This window comes from Cydia amplana, chromosome 24 (assembly GCF_948474715.1).
Source record: "Cydia amplana chromosome 24, ilCydAmpl1.1, whole genome shotgun sequence".
Classification (NCBI taxonomy): domain Eukaryota; kingdom Metazoa; phylum Arthropoda; class Insecta; order Lepidoptera; family Tortricidae; genus Cydia; species Cydia amplana.
In genome coordinates, this window is record NC_086092.1 from 3247154 (window position 1) to 3261637 (window position 14484).

A 14484-nucleotide genomic window follows, 5' to 3' on the forward strand; every position below is an offset into this window, starting at 1 on the left:
ATGTATATCATTTTGCTATCATCAATAATATACTGTGTTACTCTGAATTTACAATAAAAGTTTTCTAAAAATAAACTGCGATTAAAAACATCGATAACACGCCACGAGCCCATCCCTAAACGCAGACATCTACGCCCTGCGCTTACGGACGGTTATTCGACCGCGCTATAGGCAATGATATTATATAACCATAGATAGGTTATACTCATACTTGAGGAGCACAAAAAATACTTCCATATTTATTTCTGAGCTTACGAAGAAATCTGTAATTTTTGATTAATTTTCACATTCCATCCATCTTTGTCACACTTGTTGTTAAACATAAGGTCGTCTCTTTCTCTTTCGGTGTGCGGGAGATCGTTAGCACGTGCACATTTCTCGCTTGTCCAGCCGCGACTAAAGGCAACTTGTCCAATTTGTCACAAGTTAAGCGCTTCAATTTTTTAATGCCTATAACCTATCTTGAGTTATAAATCATTGGCTATAGGTATCACATTTTGCTGTCGTCAGTAATATACTGTAGTACTTACTCTGAAATTATAACAAAAGTTACAAAAAAAAGATAGTTTGATTATAACAAACCCTAAAAATAAACTGTGATTAAAAACATCGATACACGCCATGTGTCGCATCCCTAAACGCACACATCAACGGCCTGCGCTTACGCCCGTGTCATTCAATAAGTACGGAACTGGGCGGTTATTCAACCGCGCTATATCACATTTTGCTGTCATCAGTAATATACCTACTGTATTAATTACTCTGAAATTATAACAAGAGTTTACAAACAAAGGATAGTTTGATTATAACAAAAGCTAAAAATAAACTGTGATTAAAACATCGATAACACGCCACGTGTCCCATCCCTAAACGCACACAGACAACGTGCGCTTACGCCCGTGTCACTCCGTAACAAGTACGGAACTGGGCGGTTATCCAATCGTAGAACGCTGTATCGCGGCGGCGCGTGCGCGCGAAAATGAATCGTCTCACGTGCGTTTAGAGTTGAGATTTAACTGTTGACGGCTGGTTATGACTGGAACTGTATTGTTTGGAAAAAATTGATGGCGTAGGGATTGTCTGCGGAGTAAGGTCCGATTAGTCGTATAGTCAGCAGCAGAAGTTGCTAAGCGGGCGAGGTGTTCAAAATTACCTTGACGCGCCCTTATTATCCTTAACAATAACTAGCAACCCGCCTCGGCTTCGCACGGGTTAACAAATTATACATAAATATCTATTAAAAAACCACATCTAAATCCGTTGCGTAGTTTTAAAGATCTAAGCATACATAGTGACAGACAGCGGGAAGCGACTTTGTTTTATACTAAGTAGTGATTGCCAACTTTTGGTCACAGAAAAGACAAAATATATGCTGAGGTGCAAAGCTAATAACTTTGCTTACTGTACCAATGACCCATCGACTGGTATGATAAATTATTTTCCTGTTACCAAGTCAGGTGTTTAACCTAACCCAAAAAATGTGTCTAAATTTAAACACTACCAAGAAGTGCTCATAATTAGTAAAGTAAAACCTAGGTAATTAGAGGTTTTTCCGTAATAATTACCTTAGCATCTTTTGTTACGTCCATGCGTCATAATACGGAGAATCATAAAGTTCTTTTGTGTAACTGAAGGTCGATGTGGCTAATTCCGTCATAGGGACTATTCCGTCTACTAGCGTTTTTCTCGAACAACGAACAAAATTGATAAATTCATCGACAAAGCAGCGATTGCTTTTAGTTTCAACAATCAAAACCAGATGGTTTTTTCTTACGATTGAAAATTAAAGAAATATACGCTCGTGGACGGGGAATAGCCCGTATGACGGAATTACCCAAATTGACCTTAATTACAGAATTATGTTGTCCTTCTCTAACGCATGACGCGTTCTCTTTTTCTCCCAAAGAAAGCGTAAGCTGACAGGAAAGTTTTAAAAATACTTTTTATCAAATACATACGTGAGAAGTTACTATAATTACAATTTCGACTATAAAATTATGCAATTCGATACTTATAAGCCGATTTCGTAACACCACATTTACCCAATTAAATACATACATATAGCCTTAAGCGTAAATCTGTATGCAAATTAAAATCGAGTACCGTAAAACGGGGTGAGTAGGTTTCGCGGGGAGAGGTGGGTTATGAATGGGGAGAGAACGTTTGAGAGGGGGGTGAGAAGGGATTTTAAGGCTACTGCAGTCAGTACTGCTACAAAAATAATGTATTCCAATTTAAAATGGAGCTATAGTAATACGCATAATAAAAAAAAATCGATCCAACAATATTCCAAAATCACCTTTGTATGAAAACCCCTCTCACCCCAAATACGAGGCACTACGGGGTGAGGTGGGTTTTCCTCTTTATCGTCAAAGTTATGAAATGGAAGTACCCAAAATAAAATAAAAACTAAAATACAAATAGGGATAAGTTCGCCTTTGTACTGCCTATCCTGTGCCATAAATTTGTGTTTTGTTTTGTACAATAAAGAGTCTATACATACATACATACATACATACAAACGTCCGGAACAATTATTATATGTATACACCATTTAGTTTTCATATGTAAAAATAAAATGTTATCGAGGTTTGAATTTCAGTTTTGACCCTACTCACCCCATTTTACGGTAACTTCTAATATGTAATAGTTCGTAATAAAGTATATTACTTTCTCTTAATAATGTTTCCGTAGGACAGTGAAGGGACCGTGATTTAAGTCAGCCAACCATAAGAAATACAATATACAGTCGCCATCAGATATATCGGTGCGGCCAAAACAGTTTTAAAACAAATACGACTGTGTCGCTTTAGAATTCGCAAGCGACTGAGTGGCGTGCGGCCGGCCGGCCGCAGTTGAACGGAACACAGTAGTGATGGGCGATGTCTCCTCTATACGTTAGTAATAATAGCTCAATGATGGATAGTGTGGCATCAACCGAATTATACAAGTGGGCTGCTTGTGAAACATATTGCCGCTTTGCGAACACAGATTTTAGCTTGGGAATGGGGGCAGCTTTAGGTTTTCTCCTACGTGTGGTATTTGGTTCTTCATATTTGAGAGATTTGTGTAATCTTAATATAGTATTTAAAATATATAGTTTACGCATTGAGTGAAGATTAAGTACTTTTATTTACTTATTTTTACATAAATACAAGCTGCGCTAGTAAAAAATGGCAACATTGTCCTACTTTTTTTGGAATCTAATTACGACTCGGAGTTTAAACGCCGTCGAGAACGTAATTTACTTTCTATACATCTCGCTCGCACTCGCATATTAGTGCAAACGGCATGTATAGAAAGTAAATTACGTTCTCGACGGCGTTTATGTCAGTGACAAACTGATGGCACAGAATAAGCAATAATAGTATTATCATACTGATGGTAACCGTACTGAAGTGGTTGCGTTTTTGCATCCAGTCTCTTTCGCATTGATAAAGTGTGCATAGGCATAGAGAAAAAAATACATAGATTGCTCACTCCATACATCAGTTTTAGTATCAAAAAGACTATTAGCATCTAGCATCGAGTAGCGGAACTATCAGTACCTACTGCTACTTGACAATAGATGTAGCACCGACCGGAAAGTCTTATGCTGTTGAGATAGGACTTTCCGGTCGGTGCTACATCTATTGTCAAGTAGCAGTACTGATAGTTCCGCTACTCGATGCTAGATGTAGACACTGAAATTAATAGTCTAACTGATGTATGGAGTGAGCACTCTTGTCTTACTATAATTCTCTATGGCATAGGTGTGTGATAGCTTTCATTTTGTACCTACATTTAAATTGTCTTTAAAGGGTCCCACTGATTAACAGTCCGCCGGACGACATCAGCCTGTCAGTTAGAAGAAAAAGTTGACAGTTCCGAACAGCTGACAGGCTGATATGGTGGGCCCCCTCAAGTTTTTTTTAGATCCGTGGGAGATACCTGCATTCTGTGTCTAATCTAAACTTAGATTATACATATACTACACAGTACATCTATAAATAACCATAGTTATGTGTTTGTATACAAACAAAGTTCGTCGCACGTTGCCCTCAGTGAGTCCTTGATGTCAGAATACTCGGAATACTAATATGTTTGTACAGTCGCCATCAGATATATCGGAGCGGCCAAGGTGCTCACAAATATCTGAACACGCCTCTATTGTAAAGGCGTTAGAGTGCGTGTTCAGATATTGTGAACACCTTCGCCGGTCCGATATATATCTGATGGCGACTGTACACGTGGCTTTAATACGTGAAATCTCTTTGTTTAATACGATACACCTTCCGAGAAAAGTATATTTAGGTATTAGAGATGCCCCGAATAGTGGTTTTGGCCGAATACCGAATATTCGGCCCCTCCCTATATATATGCGAAATTAGTGGCATCCTAATATTTATTGTTTTTAGCACACTTTTATTAACCAAATTTAAGTGCTCTATCGATATGATATAGAAGTGGAATGGTTTATACTTTATACCGATTATTGTACTGGGTTAAATAATAGTTCTGCCTTATTCGTGATCGGATCTCACGATAGTCACGATACGCTATTACAGTACAGATTTAGATTTAGATATACATTCAATTAATACCTCATTATAAGTAGTATAGTTCGCGCCGCGATCACGAATGGTCAAGGACTTATATAATTAATAATGTTGCGAATACAATAAGTATGTACTTGTTATAATACATAATGTAATGGCCCTGATAATATGTGCAGATTGGACTGCATTTTTTGAAGTGAAACTTCTTTAGCGGCGCTGGGCACTTTTGAGGTGGGGAAAAAATGATAAACTCGAGACAGCGTAAGGCGAGCACGGTGTGACCGTAAGGGGTGTAAGGCGATCACGTGACCCGTAAGGCCACTCATAATTTAAATGGCATTTAAATCAATAAAGAAAAATAACTCAATGTTATTTGACATTTATGTTGCGGAGTCCTTTTCAAGACTCTTTACCTATGTTCAAATAATTTGACGTTGTCATGGCAGTATGTAAATAAACATGTCAATGAAAAAGTGTGATCTCATTTGAGAATGATAATAATATATAATAAATAAATAGAATACCTCCGCTAAACGTATGTATCGTGTTACCGAGCGTCGGTAACATAGTGAGGTGAGTTTTCACTTCTATCGGCACTCCCGGAGTGCAACTGTTGTTGCTTGTTGTTAGTAGTTGTAGAGCGGCGTTCGGTTTAGTTATTCAGTCAAATATTTTTCAAATAGGTCTAGCAATAAGCACTTTGAATCATCATTTAGGTACAAATGTCATCTTATGCAAATTATCAGAGACATTTAAAAATACTGCATGGAAATAGGTCACAGACAGATCTTAGACAGAGATTAGCGTCAAACATATAACACCCCTCTTTTTGCGTCTTGGGTTAAAAATACAAGCGAAAATTGACGTCATTATTAAGAAAATGATATTTGCAAGTCCTAATCTAACTTTGCACGGACTTTGCAATGATGCGACTTTGAACTGACCATTGGTGAACCTAAATGTCTTTGCGATAAGGTTTGAAATTGCCAGTTATATTGTGGACGATAGTACTGCGCAAAACTTATACGAGTATAAGTTATGTGCTGGTATTGAATCGATCGTTTGGATTCCTTACATTGTCCTGTCATTGTAATTTAATTAATTTGTTGTTAAAGACAAGTTCCAGTATTCTGTATTCTTAATCTTATGCCTTTGGTTGAGGGCAGCAAATGACCCTTCCTTAACTCAATATCCATACATCAGTTTTCTTACCAAAACGCGAGTTATTTCGTAGTCGACATCCACAGACAAGACATCCTCTAGACTGAGCATAGTAACGCTACCCCCTCTGCCACTTATACGGTAGTTTTACTCCATCTTCGAGTCAATCCCGTGCCGTGATTGGTCCGTGTCTTTGAACGGACCAATCACGGCACGGAATTCGCTCACCTCGTCCCCCCGCACCCCCGTATTTTTGGCAGCATCGGTTTCATGAAATAATTGCTCTAAACTCAGTCTAGAGGATTCCTAGTCTATGTCGACATCTAACGTCAAGTAGGACATATATTATCCGTTCTGCTAGTTGAGATCTGCGTGATGTAGAGTATAGAGGCAACCAAACACTCTAATAATGCTTCACAATTTTTAGCTAATATTACAACCGGATTAACCGGGAGTCTATTTTCAACTCCTTTTGCTTATTGTAGGTTGTAAATTGTTTTAGTAGTACATTTTTCGTCAGTAGCGACAGATGTGACATCTGGTGTCAAGTAGCGATACTGATAGTTTCACTACTTGACGTAAGAAAACTGATTTAGGAGTTACCACTCTTTGTTTATTTATATTTCTCTATGATTCGTTGTGGATATCCATGGGGGACGCCTTTGTCTAGCAGTGGACGTCTTTTGGCTGAGATGATGATGATGATGATGAAACTTATACTCATATGCTCCTTAAGTAATCACTAATCAGTAATTAATTCCACGTGTGTAAACAAGTGGTCGTGATGGTTTTCCACAATAATATGCCATCTACATTGATATAGAATAAAGAACTGGATACCCAATCAGCCGCAAAAAATGGCCCCACAAAAGTAACGTTGAAACAGATCACGCGTTACTTTTTCGTTTAGTCTTGTTTGAAACGCTCAAATGTGAAGTTGTCAACAATTACGAAATGTGCCGTTAAAATATGTAAAAATAACAATGATAAAACAAGGAAAAAGGATGGAATGTATTTCTTTCGGTTAGTTCTTTGGATAGCATTACATAATTTATGTAATCTGGTGGTAATTTTATGGTTTTGAATAAATTAATTTGTTAGTACCAAAGAAGGGATGTCAAGGAACAAAAATCTAATGAGTCGATGTGAGGTCAATATTTATTTTTATTTTTATATGGTATTCGTAAGGAATAATATTATGTTTAAATTCAAGATTTTCAAGAAAACCTATGCGACATGTAAAGTGGACTGCTATTTAATTATAGCAAGAGATAGGGGTGATGCAGTTTTAAACAAAGCAAAACGGCACTTGTGTGATCGGCCCATTTCCCTGTTTCCGACAACCAATAACGGCTTATATCTACTAACTGTAAATGCTAAACCTGTCTGAACACAGTGACAACCACAGGATTTTTTTGGGTTATTTCCACCAACTCGCTTTGGTGGTAACTAGTGGGAATTATTTTTCCCAGTAGTTACCAGTGGTAAAAGGTGGGAAAAAAAAATCCTAGTAGTTACCACTGATATCAACTTGGTGGTAACTAGTGGGAACAACCCGATTTTTTTTATAAAGTATGGACTTTATAAAAAAAAATCCAATCAGTACCTAAATGTCCCCGTGCACCCGTGCGATGAGTAAATGTAGATCTAAAATACACAGTTATTTTATTTAATAAGTTGAATTTATTTCAAGGAAATTAGTATTTAAAGACGTATACTTACTTATTAAAAATTTAATTTGTTTGAATTTGAACCACGAATTAATTTTATTTAAACTCCCGATTAAATTAAATTTGTTTTATTTATTACTTCAATTGGTTTTTCTGTACAGTAATACCTATTCAAGTGTACCAAAGTGACTCCATTCGTTCATTATTCTCGTTTGACGTTGCTTGACGTAAATACGTTACGTTTAGTGCCATCGGACTAAATTTTTTAACAGTGTTGGTACTTATGTATGCAAATTTGACACTTAATGCTTACGACATTAAGCTCTTTTCTGTACGAAACATTTATCTTGACTCAAAATTTACGTAAGCGTTTTTATCATCAATGCAAATGGTGCGAAACGTCATTGGGATCCACATTTCTTGACGTTTTTGTTCTGCTTTGTGTGTCTATTTCTTTTATATTAAGTCAGTGGCCATCTATGTATCATTAACACAAGATTCCTTAGCATTATACGCATTTTTGCTGATTCTAGTTACTATGTTTTCCATGGTAAATGCTACTAAGTATTACTTGTGCCTGCATCAATAAAATTATTTCTATTGATTATGTATCTGACCCATCACGAGTAATATAAATGATACCTACACGACATACCTATACACATGTGATTTGAAATGAAAAAAACTACTTAAAAAAAACATTGTTAGGTACTTTAACTATAGCGGGATATTTACGTTAAAACTTTTACTACTTATCCAGATTCCAGAGACGTTTTGAACGTGGTATTTCGTCCAGCTATAGGTAACCACGAAAATCGGTAGTTCGCAAATTGCGGGCATTTTTCTCTGTCACTCTAATTACGCCTTCATCGGAGTAAAAGAGGAAGATCCCCGCAATTTGCGAATTAGGGTTTTCGCGGTAACCCCTCAGCCACTGACAATCCAACCTCTAGACTGAGCTTAGGCCAATTCTTTCATGAAACCGATGCTGCCAAAAATACGGGGGTGCGGGGGGACGAGGTGAGCGAATCCCGTGCCGTGATTGGTCCGTTCAAAGACACGGACCAATCACGGCACGGGATTGACTCGAAGATGGAGTAACGCTACCGTATGTGTGGCAGAGGGGGTAGCGCTACTATGCTATGTCTAGAGGTTGGATTGTCTGTGCCCCTCAGCACTCATATAATAAACTGTTCTCGCTTGTTTCAGGATGTCTACCCTGCTCTTCTGGCAGGGAAAGGGCAAGAGCAACGGCGCGCCCAACGGACGCAATTGGATACACACCCCCGACGCACTCGTCAAAGGACATGTCGCGTATTTAGTCAAGGTATGTGTTGAATGCACTGACTTAATATAAAAGAAATAGACACACAAAGCAGAACAAAAACGTCAACAAATGTGGATCCCAATGACGTTTCGCATCATTTGCATTGATGATAAAAACGCTTACGTAAATTTTGAGTCAAGATAAATGTTTCGTACATAAAAGAGCTTAATGTCGTAAGCGTTAAGTGTCAAATTTGCAAACAGAGGTACCAACACTGTTAAAAAATTTAGTCCGATGGCACTAACGTAACGTGACCATTGTATTTACGTCAAACTAAAATAATGAACGAATGGAGTCGCTTGGTATACTTTAATATAATTTTACAGAAAAATCAAAATAAGAAATAAAACAAATTTATATTCTTCCTTAAACTATCGCGGTTATTACTCATTATAACTAACGTACACAGGTTCTTGGTATGGTTTAATTTTATCGGGAACCCTTAAAGGATCACTCGTGTGTCTGTCTGTCCGTCCGTCTGTCACAGCCTATTTTCTCCGAAACTATTGGACCAATTAAGTTGAAATTTGGCACACATATGTAAGTTTGTGACCCAAAGATGGACGTGTAACGTAAATAAATGAATTTTAAATATGGAGGCCATTTTTGGGGGGTAAATGATAAAATTAAAAAATAAAGTTTTTCAAACTATATCGTGTTACATATCAAATGAAAGAGCTCATTGTAAGAATCTAATTTTTTTTTGTTATTTTAGGATATATAGTTTAGCAGTTATTCAAGAAAATAGGCAAAAAAATGACCCCCCCCCCCCCCTCTTATCTCCGAAACTACTGGGTCTACAATTATGAAAAAAATACACAAAATAGTTCTTTACCTATAGATGACAGGAAAAACCTATTAGAAATGTGCAGTCAAGCGTGAGTCGGACTTAATGTACGGAACCCGTGGAACGCGAGTCCGACTCGCACTTGGCCGGTTTTATTTAAAGTATTTAACTAAACTAGAGTCTGGCTACTGAAATATTACACAAATGTTTGGCGGGAAATTCAAAAAATCTTAGGCTGGTCACACTTTGTGTAGTAGGAGTTATAGTTATGATACTAGAAAATATTTTTGATTTTCTGTGCACACGTAAGATACCTAAGGATATAAGTTAAATATACGTTGACGTGCACTCAAAGTCAGCTTACATAATTTCTACCACTATATAAAGTACAGTCAACGATAAACACATATGTTTACACTTTCTCACCATATACCATTGTAACAAGGCGAAAAATGAAATGTAGTGTAAATAAGACCTAGCTCGATAATACCGTAATATAAATCCATCACCAAAAAAATTACATAAGTACTATGCCAAATATGCTAAATGCTAAGTATCAAAATATTTATAGAGCTCCAACCTCATAATTTGTTTACATTTGTGTAGGACTTGTAAACATTGCAGTTTTTCGCATTGTTTTTCGTTATGCAACGCTACACGTCGACTTCGCACATTGTCGTAATGATTTACGAGCTTAAATAATAGTTTGCGGACCTCACTCAGTATTAAAATTATAAAAAATATTTAAAATAAACCCCTTATAAACCGCAAACAGATTGAATGAATGATATAAATTGACAACTGACTTTTAGCTCTTTTTTAAAATCATAGACAATTAGTGATACAACAACGAAATATCTGTCAACAATTTTTGGTTAGCCAGACTCTATATATGACCTATACATTAAAATAAATTTAAGAATGCAGTTTAAAATGAACTGACTTACCTTTAAGACAGGTTTAGCATTTGCAGTTAGTCGATGTAGGCCCTTATTGGTGGTGTATATGTCAGAAACAGGGAAATGGGCCGAACACACAAGTGCCGTTTTGAATGGCTTAAAAAGTGCATCACCCCTATCTCTTGCTATAATAGCAGTCCACTCTGCACGTCGCATAGGTTTTCTTGGAAATCTTGAATTTAAACATAATAATATTCCTTATGATTCTATATAAAAATTTAAAAAAATATAGACCTCACATCGACTCATTGGATTTTTGTTCCTTGACAGGGATTCTTTGGTACTAACAAAATAATTTATTCAAAACCGTGAAATTACCACCAGATTACATAAATTCTGTAATGCTATCAAAAGAACTAACCGAAAGAAATAAATTCCATCCTTTTTCCTTTTTTTATCGTTGTTATTTTTGCATATTTTTACTGCACATTTCGTCATTTTTGACAACTTCACATTTGAGCGTTCCAAACAAGACTAAACGAAAAAGTAACGCGTGATCTGTTTTCACGTTACTTTTGCGGGGCCATTTTTTGCGGCTGATTGGGTATCCAGTTCTTTATTCTACATCAATGGTTGAATGTAGTAATGTTTAGTTTTTATAGTTGCCCAATTTCACAATAGATGTCGCTGTCCTGTCGGCTACTTCGCGCTGTTAAGATTTTTCCACAGCCCCGTATATAGTCAATTTGGTTTCGGAATAAATGAGTATTAAGTTGTCAAGAAAGTGTTTCATTACAAAAGGTAGGAAGTGCAGTGCAGTGCAGTGTAGTGAGTGAACACACAACAAAGTGAAGTGTGTTTTAACTCGCCTCGGTCTAACCTATTCATACTTGACTCTACGACCTCGCTTCGCTCGATCCAAAACCAATGACAGTGCAGATCTCATCTATATATATAAATGCAAGTGTCCTGACTGACTGACTGACTGACTGACTGACTGACTGACTGACTGACTGACTGATTCATCAACGCAGAGCCGAAACTACAAAAGCTAGAAAGTTGAAATTTGCACACTAGGTTGAATTTATAAAGTGTACAAGAGATAAGAAGCGATTTTGAAAAATTCAACCCCTAAGGGGGTTAAAAAGGGGATGAAAGGTTGTATGGGGTGCAAGTTTTATTTCAAGCGAGGAATTTGAAACTTTGTAAAAATGTACTATATTAAAAAACAAGAAAATTAATTTCTGCGTTTTCGAAAATTCATCCCCCAAGGTGGTGAAAAAGGGGTTGAAAGTTTGTATGGAGATCAAATATTTTTGTGAGTGTTGGACTTGAAACTTTGTATATGGGGATATTATTATAAGACGGGAAAAGTAATTTCAGCGTTTTTGAAAATTCATCCCCTAACAGGGTTAAAAAGGGGTTGAAAGTTTGAATCCATTACAAATGCTTTGAAACTTCTTAGAAAGGCATAATAGCCGATGACAAAAAAAAGTAATTGCGACGTTTTAGGTAATTCAACCTCTAAGGGGGTAAAAAAGGGGATGAAACTTTGTCCTGGGGTGTAAATTTTATTTTAAGCTAGGACCTTGAAACTTCGTAAAAATGTACTATATTAAAAAACAAGAAAATTAATTTCTGCGTTTTCGAAAATTCATCCCCCAAGGTGGTGAAAAAGGGGTTGAAAGTTTGTATGGAGATCAAATATTTTTGTGTGTTGGACTTGAAACTTTGTATATGGGGATATTATTATAAGACATGAAAAGTAATTTCAGCGTTTTTGAAAATTCATCCCCTAACAGGGTTAAAAAGGGGTTGAAAGTTTGAATCCATTACAAATGCTTTGAAACTTCTTAGAAAGGCATAATAGCCGATGACAAAAAAATGTAATTGCGACGTTTTAGGTAATTCAACCTCTAAGGGGGTAAAAAAGGGGATGAAACTTTGTCCTGGGGTGCAAATTTTATTTTAAGCTAGGACCTTGAAACTTCGTAAAAATGTACTATATTAAAAAACAAGAAAATTAATTTCTGCGTTTTCGAAAATTCATCCCCCAAGGTGGTGAAAAAGGGGTTGAAAGTTTGTATGGAGATCAAATATTTTTGTGAGTGTTGGACTTGAAACTTTGTATATGGGGATATTATTATAAGACGGGAAAAGTAATTTCAGCGTTTTGTAAAATTCATCCCCTAACAGGGTTAAACAGGGGTTGAAAATTTGAATCCATTACAAATGCTTTGAAACTTCTTAGAAAGGCATAATAGCCGATAACAAAAAAAAGTAATTGCAACGTTTTTGGAAATTCAACCCCTAAGGGGTTTAAAAAGGGGATGAAAGTTCGTCTTAGGGTGCAAATTTTATTTTAAGCTAGGAACTTGAAACTTTGCAAATAGGTATTAAATTAAGATTCAAGAAAACAAATTTCAGCGTTTTTAAAAATTCATCCCCCAAGGTAGTAAAACATGAGGTTAAAAATTTGTACGGATATCAAATATTTTTGAGAGTGCGGGACTTGACTCTTTGTATTTCGGGATATTATTAGAAGACAGGAAAAGTTATTTCAGCGTTTGGTAAAATTCATCCCCTAACAGGGTTAAACAGGGGTTGAAAGTTTTAATCCATTACAAATGCTTTGAAACTTCTTAGAAAGGCATAATAGCCGATTACAAAAACAAGTAATTGCAACGTTTTTGGAAATTCAACCCCTAAGGGGGTTAAAAAGAGGTTGAAAGTTCGTCTTAGGGTGCAAATTTTATTTTAAGCTAGGAACTTGAAACTTTGCAAAAAGGTATTGAATTAAGATACAAGAAAATAAATTTCAGCGTTTTTAAAAATTCATTCCCCAAGGTGGTAAAACATGGGGTTGAAAATTTGTACGGATATCAAATAATTTTGAGAGTGCGGGACTTGAATCTTTGTATTTGGGGATATTATTAGAAGACAGGGCAAGTTATTTCAGCGTTTTGTAAAATTCATCCCCTAACAGGGTAAAAAGGGGTTGAAAGTTTGTATGGTGTTCAAATTTTATTTTAAGCTAAGAACTTGAAACTTCGTAAAAATATATGTTATTAAAATACAAGAAAAGTAATTTCAGTGTTTTTGAATATTCATCCCCTAAAGTGGTGAAAAAGGGGTTGAAAGTTTGTATGGATATCAAACATTTTTTCGAACGCGGGACTTGAATCTTTGTATTTCGGGATATTATTAAAATACAGGAAAAGTAATTTCAGCGTTTTGTATAATTAATCTTTTCGAACGCGGAACTTGAATCTTTGTATTTCGGGATATTATTAAAATACAGGAAAAGTAATTTCAGCGTTTTGTATAATTCATCTTTTCGAACGCGGGACTTGAATCTTTGTATTTCGGGATATTATTAAAATACAGGAAAGGTAATTTCAGCGTTTTGTAAAATTCATCCCCTAACAGGGTTAAACAGGGGTTGAAAGTTTGAATCCATTACATATGCTTTGAAACTTCTTAGAGAGGCATAATAGCCGATTACAAAAAAAAATAATTGCAACGCGTTTGGAAATTCAACCCCTAAGGGGGTTAAAAAGGGGATGAAAGTTCGTCTTAGGGTGCAAATTATATTTTAAGCTAGGTACTTGAAACTTTGCAAAAAGGTATTGAATTAAGATACAAGAAAACAAATTTCAGCGTTTTTAAAAATTCATCCCCCAAGGTGATAAAACATGGGGTTGAAAATTTGTACGGATATCAAATATTTTTGAGAGTGCGGGAATTGCATCTTTGTATTTGGGAATATTATTAGAAGACAGGGAAAGTTATTTCAGCGTTTTGTAAAATTCATCCCCTAACAGGGTTAAAAAGGGGTTGAAAGTTTGTATGGAGTTCAAATTTTATTTTAAGCTAGGAACTTGAAACTTCGTAAAAATATATGTTATTGAAATACAAGAAAAGTAATTTCAGCGTTTTTGAATATTCATCCCCTAAAGTGGTGAAAAAGGGGTTGAAAGTTTGTATGGATATCAAACATTTTTTCGAACGCGGGACTTGAATCTTTGTATTTCGGGATATTATTAAAATACACGAAAAGTAATTTCAGCGTTTTGTAAAATTCATCCCCTAACAGGGTTAA

At 36.1% G+C, this 14484-nt stretch overlaps 1 protein-coding gene across 2 annotated transcripts in view; it reads left to right on the forward strand.

The window, feature by feature from the left end:
- LOC134659135 (PTB domain-containing adapter protein ced-6) overlaps nucleotides 1–14484 on the forward strand; it is a 96270-nt gene that overhangs the window by 67024 nt on the left and 14762 nt on the right. For both annotated transcript variants that reach the window (XM_063514762.1, XM_063514761.1), the window contains exon 2: nucleotides 8579–8696. In XM_063514762.1, coding sequence (XP_063370832.1) covers nucleotides 8580–8696 — 117 coding nt within the window. In that variant the 5' untranslated portion in view covers nucleotide 8579. The remainder of the gene's footprint in view (nucleotides 1–8578; nucleotides 8697–14484) is intronic.